This window comes from Cryptomeria japonica, chromosome 7 (genome assembly GCF_030272615.1).
Source record: "Cryptomeria japonica chromosome 7, Sugi_1.0, whole genome shotgun sequence".
In the NCBI taxonomy this organism is placed as follows: Eukaryota; Viridiplantae; Streptophyta; class Pinopsida; order Cupressales; family Cupressaceae; genus Cryptomeria; species Cryptomeria japonica.
In genome coordinates this window covers 525,526,667-525,542,835 of record NC_081411.1, presented here as the reverse complement: position 1 = coordinate 525,542,835, position 16,169 = coordinate 525,526,667, and the positions used below count along the sequence as shown (strand labels likewise).

At 34.8% G+C, this 16,169-nt stretch overlaps 1 protein-coding gene across 2 annotated transcripts in view; it reads left to right on the top strand.

Annotated features, from left to right (window-relative positions):
* The window catches only part of LOC131072407 (phosphatidylinositol N-acetylglucosaminyltransferase subunit P), a 153,200-nt gene that overhangs the window by 29,085 nt on the left and 107,946 nt on the right, over nt 1-16,169 (top strand). For both annotated transcript variants that reach the window (XM_058008550.1, XM_058008549.1), the window contains one exon: nt 41-232. In XM_058008550.1, coding sequence (XP_057864533.1) covers nt 55-232 — 178 coding nt within the window. In that variant the 5' untranslated portion in view covers nt 41-54. The remainder of the gene's footprint in view (nt 1-40; nt 233-16,169) is intronic.

The window sequence follows — 16,169 nt, the reverse complement described above, 5'->3', positions numbered from 1 at the left end:
AAATATCGAAGTAATCTTTTAAAATCATATTATCTTGTAGAGGGAGCTTCAAATATGGTGGATTCATCAGTTAGTAGCCCAAGGCGCATGCTTTCTTTATCTAGGGAGAGAGCATTTGTCTCAATTTTGGATGATGACAAAGATGGGAAAGCTGTCTTATCAAGCAAACAAGGTGCAAATACTTCAGAGGTGTATGGATTTGTAGGTTCCATCTCAACGATTGTGGTAATAGGTGTGTCAAATTCCTTCTTGAAGTCTTTTTTGGATGATTTGATGAAAATCTTAGGTTGTGAACATGACTAAAACCATAGTTTGCATCTAAATTAAAATTGTTGCTTTGTTCTTTTTAATATAGTAATACACATAGAGATGTCATTGTGTTTCTTGTCGTCATATAATTAAGCAGTCAAAATATCTTAGGGTGTGAACATTGATTGGAACTTGCATTTCAATAAAAGATGTTACCTTTGTTCTTTAAACCAAGCACTAAATTCTAGTTCATGTTTAGAGTTTTGGCAATGTAAACAAAACATCATTTTTTTAGTGAAGTAGAATCTATTTTATTTGTTTTTAGCTAGAAAAATGAGGGATTTATTGGTACCCTTGACCTTGGAAAAATGTCCCAATGGCCCTATTTGTTTGGACATATGACCAAGTCGCTAAAAAACTTTATCTTTTGATAGCTAAAAATAAAAAAAATGTCATCCCTAGCCTTGTTGGCCTCTAATGAACTAATTTTTAAAATATTGTAATGTTTCTATAATGGTCATCTTAGATTTAGATGTTTAGGAAGTTTTCTTTTCGTCGTTCGTTTCGATTTTAGAAACTTTGTTGTAATTTCTCTATATAAGGAGATCATTTCTCCTTTGTTAATCATCGATTATTTGAACATGGTATTAGAGCGGGAGCCGGTCTGTGTCTGACTCCCTCATGGGGGCCCTGGATTTTGGGAGGGTTTCGTTTAGGAGTTTCGAGGCCTCCTTTCTGGTATTTTTTTCATGGGTTTGCCTGAAGCTGGAAATTTCAAGGGCATTTTTTTGTCTGTATTTTTGCGGATTTTTTTGTGGAATTTTCGTGCCTAGTTTGTCTGCACAAAGACTTATGTTCATGGTATTTGTTCCAGTTTGTGGGTTCTGCAATGTTTCTCTTAGCGATGAAAGGGTTTTTCAAGCACAGTATTATTTGTTTCGTGCTTTGCGACCTGTGTTTTTCTTCTCAGAGCCCGTGGAAGTTTTTGGTGGGCGCTGATTTTTGGTTTCGTGAAGGGTATCTACCTTATTTTGCCAATGGACGGTGCATCATGTTGTAGGTTCGCATGTATTTTTACCGCGCGACAGATTTTCTGTGACGGCTTTTTCTTGCCCATTTTTTGTATCGCGTGGGGTATATTTTTGAAGACCCACACACAGATTTCTATGTTTTTTGACCTGACGTGGGTTGTTTGTTCTCTGCATAACGGGATGAATTTGTGTCTCTTAACACCGTTTTTTAAATTTTTAAATCACGCGGACTCTATTTCTGTTTTCTTTCCGCGAGTTCCAGTGGATTGGGCATGGGTCATGGTTCCATGTTTATTAGGTTCGTGGGAGGGCTTTGCATTTTTCATGGGACGTGTAGAAATTATTGTGGGGTTTTTATAAATTTTTTTCTTTAAAAAATTTATTTGTTGGGTTTATCTAGGTTTTATAATTTTTATCCACAAAAAATTATTTTTGGGGTTTTCATGATTTTTGTCCAAAAATTATTTGTGGGTTTTTAATAATTTTTGTCCTTGAAAAATTATTGTTAGTTTTTTTATAATTTTTTTATACTAAAAAAATTATTTGTGGGGTTCATAATTTTTCCCTTAAATAATTATTGTTGGGTTTTGATCTATTTTTCTCCTCAAAAATCGTGTTTGGTTTTTTCGATTTTGTCCTAAAAAATCATTTGTATTGCAAAGTTCACCTGGGATTTTGGTTATTTGGGTTTATAATTTTTTCTAAATTTTTTTATTATTGGTGGGTTTTACCATTTTTTCCACAAAATGATGATTTGTAACTTAGTTTTTAGGGTTTGACAGTTTTTTCCACAAAAACCGTGCTTTGTTATAGTTTGTTTTGGGTCGCACCTGGAGTTGTTGGGGCAAACATCTGCAATTGTGGTATCTTGCAATTTGTTTTGGAGTTGATGGAGTGAACAATACTCAATGCTCATCTGCAAAAGTTTTTGCGGTTTTTGACAAAATTGTGTTTGTTTCTCTTTGGAGGGTTTGTCGATTTTTCCTCAAAATTGTGGTTTCAGTTTTTTTTGGCTCAATAATTCATGTGTGACAATTCTATAATTCATGTGTGAGGATTACATTAGGCTGGACAGATTTTGGTACTCTTGGTCATTAGCATTTTGCAAATCTTGGGAGGGTCTCCACAACAACAGAGTGTTCTTGAAGAGAAGGAGCAACCTTCTTTGTGTTTGTGATTAAAAGACCTGCATATTGTCTTCTGTAGGGTAGTTAGAACGATGACCATTAAGGGAGGGTATTAAAATATTGTAATGTTTCTATAATGGTCATCTTAGATTTAGATGTTAAGGTAGTTTCCTTTTCGTCGTTCATTTCTATTTTAGAAACTTTGTTGTAATTTCTCTATTTAAGGAGATCATATCTCCTTTGTTAATCATCGATTATTTGAACACTAATAGAATATACAAAATATATATTTTGAATTTGTTGGTTGAAAATTTTGTACACCTAGGAAGATGTGCAAAATTGTGGTTTCAATTATAGTGTGTGAGTATAAAACTCTCTTAATTTAAGGGAAGGCTCCCCCTTCCCTACTATTACTAACTAACGCTAATCTAAATTGGGTGAAACAAAGTTCTTTTCTCTTTTTTTTCAGAAATGACAATATTCTTTCCTCTTCCTAGGAAAGAAATAGCAGTTTTAACAACAAATACAACTTAAAAAAACAACAAGAATGTTTAAACAAACAGGAAGTGAAGTTTCCGTGAAAGCCCAAAGTCTTCTGTCACTTCCCTCGGGATGGGAAAATAGAAACAAAGCACAAAGTCTTAAGTTCCCACTATCCTATCTACCTTATTTGGATTAATAAAATAAGAACAATGAACAACAAATAACAACACAAAGTCTGCAAGTATGATGCACCTTCTGAACTATTTCAAATGGGAACAACCACAAGCACAAAGTCTTGCAACTCTTCTCAGCTTTTAACACTTAACTATACTAATTCAACCCTCAATATTTGCAGCACAAAGTTTGCAAGAAATCAGATTGAAGCTCCTTTCAACAACCTCACTATGATCTCAAGCAAATACAAAGAAATATGCCACCATGACACAAGAACACAATGGATATAAGGTGTGGTTTTAACACAAAGTCTGAAACTCAAAACCCTGTTGATATTACTTGAGGAAAAATAGTTTAGAAGTATAAAGCTCAAAGTCTCTATGATTGCAAATTTCTACAGAGTTTTCTTGCTTGCTGAAAAAGATTAAAAATACAATGGGCACCCTCATGTATATATAGGAGAGGGGTTGAGAGCAAAATGTGGGAGAAGTCTAACTAACTGAGATATTTTCCACAACCACTATAACTAACTATGACTTATTCAAATTATAGTCCTATTGTCTTTCGACTTGTAATTTGTTTACATGCAATTAAAAGTTATAAGAATGCAAGTAACGTGACTACTTGCAATTACAATTTTTGACATTACATGTAATTTGTCAAAACCAAATTACAAATGCATAATTGGAAGTAATCTAAGTGTTTGAGACACTACTCTGTTTACATCATCCTCTGTCTAAGAGGTCTTCATGCTGCTACAAGATGCTGGAACTTGAAGTATTTGAGATCAGTGAAGGTATATGTCCGGGAACATCGACTTGCATCATTGATAGTTCTTATGTCCTTTGCCAATGAACTCCAACCTCATCCTCTTGCTCATTTGATCATGAATGGTAATGACAATGACCTCATGAAGATCAGCTGCTGAACTTGAAGATAATGAACATTCTTCATTGGTTACTGTGATAATGAAAGTCAATGCTTTTTATCACATAGCTCTACTATAATGCATTATAACAATGCATTCTTCTGCTTCATTACTTCTTCATTTGTCTAGTCCTCTCTGCTTCATGGTTCATGATATTTTGACCCTCTCTGTGCATATGACAATGTATTCTCTTCATTTTACATCACTGCTAACATCGACATATGACATCACTAGCTTTTGCTTGCTGTCTGTTCATTCATTAAAAACCCTTGCAATCGGGTCTCTAGGAATTGATTGCAAGTGAACACGTTTGAAGAAATGATGGGTAAAATGATACATCTTGCACTCATAATCGAGTCTTGAAGAGTCGATTACAAGTGAGAACTACTTGCAAATGAGTCAGCAAAGTTGATAGTTTACCTTGGAAATCGGAATTTGGGAGCTTGGATGCAAGTGATGTTCGAATGTAGAGAACCACTTGCAATTGGGTTTCAAAGACTCGACTGCAAGTGATATAATACACCAACATATAATACCAGAAGGCTTCCAATCAGGTCTCTAGAACCCGATTGCAAGTGATATTTTACTATTTGCAAAGGGAAAGTTAAAACTTGCAACCATGCTATGAAAACTCGAAAAGCATCCTCAAGGCAAAATGGGGGAAATAGATAACCATGAGCACTTGTAATCGGGTCTTGAGGACCCGATTGCAAGTGAAAAGATTTGCTTAGGGGAAAATAAGCAAACCCGATTACAAATGCTAGCATTTTGTAAATCAAACGAGTTCATTGCAACTAAACGCACATGAAATGCGATGAATGGGAAGTTCGTGGCCAAACATACAAGGCTCGACCTACAAGCATCAATGGAGGATAAATGACAAACGTGAAACCTATGCAAGGATGCAAGGGCAATGGAAACCACACACTTGCAATATGAAAGGAGGACTTGCAATCGAGGTTTAGAGACCCGATTGCAAGTAATGACAACTTGCAAAAAGAAATACAAAACACCCACATGCTTGCAAAAGACCTACTTGCAATTGCGGTCTTAGAACCCCCATTGCAAGTTACAAGAGACTTACTTGCACTTACACCCAAAAGTTCCTACTTGCAGTGACTGACCCGAAACCCGAAATTGCACAGAAAGCTAGGAAAATGAAGGCAAAAACCAACCAAAACTTGGACAATGATGACAAAAACACCCACGCATGATTTGACATTAACAAATATGAGTTTTAGACCATGTAAAACATGCCTTAGAGAAGAAAACAACGAATTTTGAGTAAGAATTTGTAGGAGTTTTCTAACTTTACAACATAATTGCCAACATTTGAAAATTAGTAGAATATGCTAAATTACAAAATTTATGATGGGGCAATTAAAACACACAAACAAATCAATGGTGAGCAGGGGATTACACTTAGGAATTGTAACTTCCCTTTAGGTATCCCCAACCCAAGCCTTTGTTAGGTCCAAATGCCATTTTTGCAACCACCTCTACTTTTGGTTGGGTTGGTTCCTCGATTTCCACCTTCTGTTACAGCTCCTATTATTGATGAATTGTTGTCATTGTTAGGATTCCACCATTATCCTCCAAGCAGCTTCAGACAACCACAATCTTCATGGTGTGTCTTCTATATTTGTTACCTCGACCTATTTTTTTCTCCCTTTGCCTCAAGGGCTTTTCCCCCTTTAGAGTTGATAGTAGCTTCTACTTTCCTTTGTTCCATTTGGTCATGTTGTCTAGAACTATTGACAAATGGTGAATCTTTTATGCAATCTTTTCATCAAAGTCCCCATTTTTTGTATTTCCAAGGCAGATTGATATTTACCCTTAATGGTCACCAGAAGCTCTGGTTTCTTTACACATAATCGCTATGAGAAGTTAGGGTACTTTGAGTTGCAAGTTGACCTACTTGAGCCTTGTTAGGTGGTTGTAGATAGGGTATGGTTGGAGGCTAGCCAAGATCCATTTTCATTCTCTATCCACTATATCTTGTTTTTTTGTCCATTGCCATGAAATTGTATAATTTTCCTTAAACGCTTCAATTTGCCGTTCAAGGGTTTTTATTTTTTCCTTTAAATCCTTGTCACCCACCAAATCCACTTGTTATGCATGTATTGGCCCTTGTGGCATAAAAGATTTCCCTTGTTGAGATTCTCGCATTGGTAGAAGGTCCTTTGTGTTGGGAAGAAAATTACCTTGCACAACATTTGAAGTGTCCTCACATAGAGATATTTATTCATAACCATCCCCACTTATTTCTATGGGAAGGAGTCTACACAAAAAGAATTCATGTGTATAATTCCACACCCTTCAACCCATAAATCCTCCTCTAGAATGCCACAAATAGGTCCATGTTATTCCTCTCTTCTATTGTGGAGATGATTCACAATCTTTAGTGAGAAAGTGGTCTGCAAATCTGTATTTCCTAGTTGACTTTTCTTATTCTTGCCATTGCTACCTACTTTGTGACTAGACCTAGATTTTAAAGCTATATTAAACATGCAAGGGAGAAGACGAATTGATGATAAGTGTTTGAATTGATCTAGACTGCCCACAATTGTCTCTAGACACACTTCCCTATTGTTAGTGTAGGATTTTATTTTCCTTACATTCTGGTATATTTATTTTTCTTAGACAAATTTAAGCTTGCTTAGGCTATTATATAAGATATTTGAGTGTGGAGGGCATCTTATATAAGTTGTGTATAACTACCATCTATTATTGGTAGTTGGAGTTACTTCATCCCTTGGATGTATATGCCACCTATCTAACTATTTATTCGTCTTTTTCCAAGTAGGTGTAAATTTGTTTGACATCTTCCTAATAGATGCAATTCTTGCCTATTTCTACTAGTTGGAGTTAATCCTATTGGTTGTATTTTCCTCACTTCTCTCTATAGACCGTACTCATCACTCATTTTTAATTTTTTTATGATGGAGAGTGAGCTTCCTTTATGTTGTTTGCATATTTCTTATATTAATGATAACTAGCTTTGTTTTTCTATATAGTTTCTAGGATCATCTGTTAAATAACTCTATTGTATCTTATCTCGCTCTAGGTCTTGAATAGTTTCTCACTTTGCAGAACTTAACATGTTATCAAAGCCATTGGTGTTAGGATGAGTTAATTTGTTTCTAGATTCTGAAAGATAACATGTTTTGTTTATTTTGGATGCAGGCTAAATTTGGCACACCAAGCATTATCTTTTAGAGTCTTGATTCTAATTCTAAAATCATTGAATCAATGATCCTTCATCGAATCATCATAGTGTTGTCCTCATCTTTGCTTTAAAAAATGAAAGACCATTACATGAAATTTTTGTGAAAAAATGAAAATTTTACTCTATGGCATGTTTCTCGAGGCAAAATTTTGACTAATCCTTGGACTGGCTTAATCCTCAGTCCATCCTCGAACCACATTTCGAATTTCGTCGCATTCTGGATTCGTTTGCTATGTCTTTCCTTCAATTTCGGGTTTTTTCTCCCTGACTATAGGTGGGAAATTTCTCTTGAATTGCAAGTTTTAATGATTTCCATTGTTTTGGTCTTTGTAGGGAAATTTTTGGCTAATTACAAGTGCACTTTATTGAAAAATAAGAACTTGTAATTTGCTTTTTATTCCCCCATTGATGCTTTTTGGCTTTTTAAGTTAAAATAGGAATTTTTTGGATAAGTTACAAGTAAACCTGTAATTCTTTTCTAAAACCCCTACTTTAATGTCTTTTGCTTGTAATAGGGATTTTAGAGCTCTATTACATATGTGCAAGTTATTAAAACTTGTTGTAGGGATTTTATTTTCCCTTTACAAGTAATTTGTAACTTGCACATCTCTCTCCAAAACCCGATTTTGCCTAGAATTGAAATAAATTGACATTTTAAACTTGCTATTTTACCCAAAAACCCGATTTTCTCCATAAAGTGCAAATTGGGGAATTTTAAACTTGTAATTGGATTTTTAAAACCCGATTTTGCTTTGTTGAGAGAAAAGTAACATTTCAAACTTGTTGTTTGCTCTCAAAAACCCGATTTTCCTAATTGCATGCAATTTTAAACTTGTTGTTCTTTTCTAAAAACCTGACCAGCAATATTGGAGGATTTTGTTGAAGATTTCCAACGATTTTTGTGGAGAAATTCAAGGAGGAGGAAGGCGTTTTGGATTCCTTGCTATTTTCATGCATTTTCCAACTCTCTTCATGCCATTTGGAAGACATTATTGCTGGTTTTATGGGGTTTTAACAGCAAAAGCGTTTTTTGCCAAAACCACGATTTTCTTTCCCAAGTTGCCACGTTTTCATCTCTCCTTTAGGCGTTTTTTCTTATTATGCTAAGGCGTTGGGGTTTGATGGAGGATTGATCACTTCTCGTGCCATTAAGTTTGCATTTGGTGCCACGTTTTGCTGCCCAAGGCGTTTTGTTAAAACGTGGCTAGAGTTTTGGAATGCGGTTAATTTCTTTTTAAGAGTTCTCCTTCCTTCTTTCAAAGATTGATCATCTTTTTGAAGAGGCATTTTTAGTTTGAGGCAAGGTTTGATTTCTTTTCTTTCTTTGTTTCATTCTCTTGTTTTCTTGTCTTCTTGTTTTTCCTTTCTGGTTGTAAATTTGTATATGATTATTTTGCCCCAAAAATCGGTTTTGTGAGAGATTTTCTGTAATGTCCCTTACAGTAAATTCCTTGGAATTAGGGACCATCGACTTACTAATCAATTGCAAGAGACTTCTTTCCAATCAAAGACTCTAAAAATCCTTAATAATGAAACTTATATTGGGGAGAATTGATACCACTTAGTATAAAAATGATATATTATGATCTGCTATATAGTTATATCCCGACCTGCAGTTATGGGGTTAACTTTGCTCTTCTTGATATGACAATATAAATTGTGCTGTAATCTTTCTCCCCAATCGCTTATAGCGATGATGATAGGATTGCTGTTTCTGATTATACTTTGGAAGTATGCAATAGTTATGGTGCTGTTTCTGATTATTGTCTTTAAATGTATGTGATTGAGTTTCCCAATAAGGTGGCTGCTCAAATGAGTGATCCAAATATGGATGTATATATAAATAAACAATATCAAATGATGCTGCTCCAAAGTCTGCTTTATCTCTGTCATGAAGTATTAAAAAATATTCATATGCATCTGATATAAACTTTTCATATACTGCACTCTTACATCTCAAAGATCTTCCTTTTACTCCATACTCTACACTCATACTTTTTATCCCAGAATTATTTATTCAGCATTGTACTCCACATACTCTAAGAATCATTTATTTTCTGTTATTAGAATCCCAGCCTTTTGTTCTGAATTATTTCTCCTTAATCTACACGTACTCTTCTTTTTAATCAGCCCTTCATATTATTTACAGATCTTTTCATTTACTGATTCTGTATTATTTTCTTCATACGCCTCCAAAACAAATAAAACTTACTTTCAAACGTGAATATATACACTCACGTATTTGTCCCTTTACAAAGAGACACACTCATTGATCTTACGTGTAAGGGTCATAGCTTTTCATTAGTTGCTGAACCGATTTATTAGTTTACGAGTTCAAAAACTCTTATTATTATTAATTGCTAATTTCACCATTTCATATTATATATGGGGTCCACCGCTTGAAGCTTCAAACATTTCTTTCACCGTTTCATATTGTATATTGGGTCCACCACTTTGAATATTTGTTTGACCACTGTTTAGACTCATAAAGCTTCAAAAACCTTTTCTTGAACTCCTTCGATAATACTATGATTAATAGTATTACAATCGTAGCTAGAATATGACTATCGGTCATAACCAATTAGATAGAGATTGCACCTCTATACTGAATGGTCGCACCTCTTACTTGGGAAAAGACGTGTCCTTCCCTTAATCGTATCTTTTCATTACTTACACAAATTCGCTATGTATCTTTCCATGAGCAATTGTTAATCATACAAATTGCACCTTTACTCCTAACCGTTGCCTTTGCATTATTAAGCGTAATTATTAATCATTCATTGGGTAACTAATCGATAGATTAGTAAATCGGGTTTTTACTTCACGATTAATATAATCATCTATTCATGTCTAATTAATCCCTCTATTATCGATAATGAATGTTGGTTTGGCATAACGATGATATCAATTTGGATTACCTTCATATATGATTGATGCATATAGTTCCCCTTGCTTGGTGGAATCATGAATATCCTCTACGATGTGTATGTTTCTGTGTGGCTTCAATATTATGATCTATGAGTATTGTTAGTGTAATGCCCCCTATTAGGAGGCTGACTTATTTTTATTGTTAATTAATTAATAAATATTAATTAATTACTAATAATATCAAACAAACTTTAATAAATATTAATAAATTAATAATAGTATCAAACAAACATTAATAATAATAATAACTCACATAAATCAGAGACTAAATACACATTAGCTTTTGAATTAAGATTCATTGGTAGAAATTGAACAGCTATCCATAATCTGATCAAAATTTGTATTGTATTTTAATATTGGTTCTATTTATGGTATCGTATTAATATGATATTATTTATAATGTATTTTGACAATTTATGTTATATTTTATATTTATTAAATAGCACGTTATGTGATAAGTGTAATATATTCAATATATCTATTTTATGTTTTAATAGCATTTTATGGTAAAATTTCTTTAATAGTTACTATAATATTAATAATTGAAATATGAACGTTACATTAAAATAAAACAATAATAATAAATAATAGTCATAACAAATAATAAACATTAATAATCATATATTAGAGAAAAATCGTGAAGTCTCATAAATGAGACGATTTTTAATATTATTAAATGTTAATTAATAAACGTTTTAATTATCGTATTTATTTAATCCAATGTCCAAAGAGGGGTTATGACATTTTCCCCTTGCAAGGCAATTTGTGGATTGCATTGTTCTTCCCCATTTTCCCTCTTTACTTGTATTCGGGATTTTAAATCCCGATTGCAAGTTGGATGAAAATAATTGTTCTTCCCTTACGGTTAAAAGAATTTAACTATCTTTGGTTGAAATTCCAAGTTGCAAAGATGAAAAATACCCATTCTTTCAAAATCGGGTTTTTAGAACCGGATTACATGTTAAAAGTTCTTCTCATTTTCTTGAAGACGATCTTCCCAAAATCTTTTCATTTTCACTCATATTCATTTCCATCATCCGTACATATCATTTCATCCACTCATTTCACACTTTCATTCATTTTCCCCATTTAAAGTCTACTTGCGGTCAGCCATCCAGAACCCGAAATTGGTCCAAAATGCACTCAAAAAACACTTGAAAATGAGTTCTAAAGGTCCAATTACAAGTGCAAATTTGAAGTTGCATGTTTGTTCTCCACAATTGCAAGTTAATGCTCTTGTTTTTCCCACACATGTAATGCAACTTCCAAAACCTGAAATTCACTTGTGAGCCCATTTTTGCATCAATTTATCCCTTCCCTTGTCAGTTCGGTTTGCACACACGATCTACCAAATCAATGGATTAAGGCATGGGCCTTATTTTGCAAGAAGATTTCAAGAATGAAGGATGATACAAAAAAGAGATACAACAACAATTCATGGTTGAGAGCATAGAATGCTTTCAAGACAAAGATGGTCATGACATGAAAAGAGGAAGGCAACCCTTTCCCTCCTGAAAAGATAGTACTACCCCAAGCAAGAAGACAAGGATGCAAGTTCTCGTTCCGGTTCAAGATGTCTTTACCAATCCAGAATACTTCAAGTTCTAGCATCTTGAAGCGACATGAAGATCATCACATACAAAGGATGATGCAGTTAGAGTCGCGTCTTTGGACACATGGAATAGTTTTAGTTATGCATTTGTAATTTTGTTTTGACACATGGAAGCCCCTAAATTCCACTGTGATTCACTGTGATAATCAAAGCTGCATCAAACTTTTTGTAAATCCAGTTTTTCATAATTGATCGAAGCATATAGAAATCCCATACCATTACATAAGAGATATGGTAGACAGAGATGTCATCAAATTGACTTACATCAGCACTGAAGAGCAAAGTGCTGACATATTCACCAAACCTCTTGCAAAGTTGAAAGTGGAGTACTTTAGAGGTAAACTTGGTATGACTAAATTATAATGGAAATTTCTGATATTAATCTTAATCATATGTAATTGATATATTCATGAATATCTTGAATGGAATATTGCATGTATGTGTTATGCCATGGAAGGTGACGATCTTTCATGTGATGTAAGTGTAAGATCGCTATTGTAAGGTGACGACTTTCACAATAGCCTGATCTGTTATCAAGATTGACTACATTAAGTTGCTGTCTCGGAATGTGCCGGAAATCTTGATACTAAATTTGCTATGATGAGTTATTGAATTGTTATCATTAAATGATTGTTCCAAAATATGTCAGAAATTATGATAACAATCATATCATGATTGACTACATTAATTTGCTGTCCTGGAATGTGTCGGATATCATGATACTAAAATTATTTCACCTGTGATAATGACAATGTTACAATTGTCACTAGAATCAAGATTGTAATCTGATAAGACTTCAAGTAGTTGTTGTCCCAGAGTGCTGGATATCAGATAATTCATATCTCTCTTAGATATGAAGTATTTCACTAGTAAGTGTTACTGAGTGAATGATCATGTCAAATGAATGTGTATATCTAGAATGCTGTTCCTTAAAACTTAATTATGAAATTCAATCCTCTTTTGCTAAGAGGGAGTGTTAAGGATATAGCTTCATTCAGATTGAAGCAAGTAATATATAACAACATTGAACGAAGGGTCATGTCCCCATAGGGTCATGACTCTACATGGCATAAGCCACATAGAAGTCATGCTCCTACGTGGACATGACCTTTCGTCCTTTTATTTATAGGCATTGACACTTGCTGTGAACTATAACCAATAACCGTGGCAGTTTCACGAACCAACAAGATGTCGATATTATCATAGAAGATTAATAGTTATATATATACATCGGAGGTAAAACATATTCATTTCAGTGATCTTATTAAAGTCCATCCTCACTACATATTACCAGACTATTGTATTCTCTATCTTTGATCTAAATTCCTTAACACACATGCCCTCCATTAACAATCAAATTATCATACCAAATCGATAATCTATGTCGATGATAATATGATAAAAGGAGCATTAATAATATCAATTAAGGGTATACGATAGTTAGCATTTGTTATTAATTTGTAATCATCATGAAGAAGCGTGATAATAAAGGGAGGTGTCTCATCATTACCAAAGGGTGCAATCCTTTCAGTTTGGAGATATATAAGCATGATCTTTCCCATTCCATTAGAAATTATGGGGATTATATTTTCAGTTTATTTATTGGAGCCCTCAGTTAAACCATCAGCCTATTAAGTCATGGGTACACAATTACAAAGGAAGTGTTAGAGGAAAAGGGCATCATGAGAACATCGCAAGGGCAAGAAAATGTCAAATCAGAGACAGTGGAAATATATCCAGATCAACAACCAATGATCATTGCAATTGTAAAGGACATTGGATCAGATAAGCGAACGACACCGATCAACACTAGATATCTGATCAGAAGCAAATTTGAAAAATTGAAAATAATATTTTCATATTTTTTCTAGTTTTTCTATATGTTAGTAATTGACGTTTTTGAAGGCCTTCGGGGCATTTTCAGCCCTTGAAACTTTGGCTTGTCCTCTAGAACGTTGTCGTTGCCGTAGGTATGTTCTTTCAGGACTTCGCCTTACGTTCTTGGAGACCTTTCCAACGAGTTAAATGGCTCGCGATTTCGAGTCTTGAGTAGAAAGTTATGTCTAGTTAAAGTTAGGATAAAATTTCATATAGTTTTTTTGAAAATTTCGTAGTTTTGGATTTTATTATGTAAATAAACAACTATGACTGTTGGGTTTCGATTCTCAAAGGGTTTTGGTGACCCTTGGAATCTCATGAATTGATATATGTTGGATTTTCGAATTGAATAGATTACTTTTTGGCTTGCTTCAATTCTGTGTTTACCTTGTTCATGTAAACAAATCCACAATACCGCAGGTTCTCACTCAGGTGTTGTCATTCGAATCCATAATTCGGATTAGTGGTATCAGAGCAAGTTCGCTCCTGTATGTCATATCACACACGATCAACATTATTAAAGATTGGGGTTGGAAACAAGAAATCCTTCAGACTACCTTCCTTTGAGACACACACGATCACAGATGGCTAAGTTGCAGACCGACGATGACATTAAAGCGTTGGTTGCAGATGCATTAACAAAACAACGTGAAGAAATGATGGAGCAGTTCAAGCAAATGCTGGAAAGTCGTGGGTCTCAAGCAAACCCACCATTCACAGGGTACACACCATTCAAGGTGCAAGTGAATTTCGATATACCCACGTTTCAAGGAAAGATTGATGCGGATGCTGTTGATGATTAGGTTTCAAAATTGGAAAGGTATTTCTCTGTCAACCAGTTCTCAGATGAAGAGAAAATTACTTTCGCTCTTCTCAAAGCTGAAAATCATGTGAAAGATTCGTGGGAAGCAAAGTTAGCATTTAAGGCAGCAGAAACTGGCAGTACTTTTATTTTTGATCAAAAACCCACATGGGGAGAATTCATGGAGCACATAAAGGAAGAATATTTTCCTGTAGATACATATGAACAAAAATATATGCGGTGGCAATTGCTTCGACAGAAAAATGACCAAACTGTTTAGGAATATACTAATATGTTTCATGCTTTGGCAACAAAGCTTGGCATCAAAGATTGTGAGAAGCACCGAGTATTGAAATATCAGAGTGGACTCCATAGGTATATTCAAACCGAAATGGAATTCTTGAACATAGAGACTTTACCTAGTACATATAAATTTGCTACAAAAATTGAGGAGAAATTCAAACAGAAAGGAAAGAGGGATAACTTCACAAACAACAAATGGAAGGGTGAAGGTGGCAAAACTGCATGGAAACAAACCTCCAAGGAATCTTCTCCCAATTCACCAACAAAAAAGGCATGGGGTATGAAGAAGGCACAAGAGAACGATATGTGGTGTGAACTCCATAAGAGTCCCTCTCATAACACAAAAGATTGCAGAACCATAAAAAGTTTAATGATGGAGACATATGAGGACAAGGCAGAACCTAAGGTGGCAGAATCTTGCTTAGAAGAAAGTCATGAACAGGTCATTGAGGCTGATCCATATGCAACAGTAGCTACTACAAAGATATTGCCCCGAGAGGATGAGGAAAGATTGTTCCACTCACAGATGTGGGTCGGAGGAAAAGCCCTGCACTTTATTGTTGATAGTGGAAGTCAAAAGAACCTAATATCAACAGAGATTGTGAAGAGATTGAATCTGAAAACAACAACACACCCGCAACCCTATTCAATGGGATGGGTAAGTCAAGGGAGAGATATTCAAGTGCACCAACAGTGTCGCCAATCATACTCTATAAAGCCTTTCAAAGATGAGGTAATCTGTGATGCAGCTCCTTTAGATGTTTGTGATGTTCTGTTGGGACAACCATATATGTACTAGCGTCATGGTGTTTATGAGTCCAGACCTCGCAGCGTGACAATCAGATTAGGTCAGCAGAAATACCGAATACCAGAGGTAAGCCCTGCATACTCCACCTCTTTGAGTAGTGCTAAGCAATGCAGGAGGTTGGTTGCCAAAACAGGAACATTCATATTATTGATGATTTGTTCTGAAGAAGAAAGGAAATCAGTATATAATTCCTATGCCATCACAAACACCGCAACACTGCAGAAAAGATCAATGGATCAAATTTTGATAAAATATGAGAATTTGTTTAAGTTACCAACCGGGGTACCTGCACAATGCCAAGTGAGACACACTATTGATTTGATACCAGGAACTCCATTGCCTAATGAACCAGTCTACTGTAGATTAGTATTAGAAAATAATGAAATTAAGAGGCAAATACAAGAATTGATTGAGATGGGACATATTCGTCCAAGTGCATCACCTTGTGGTAGTCCTATTGTTCTGGCAAAGAAAAAGGATGGAACTTGGAGACTTTGTATTGACAATGGGGCCTTGAACAAAATTTCAGTAAAAAATAGGTATCCACTTCCCCAGATAGATGACCTCTTGGACCAGCTTAGAGGGCCCCGATTCTTCACAAAAATTGATTTGAAATC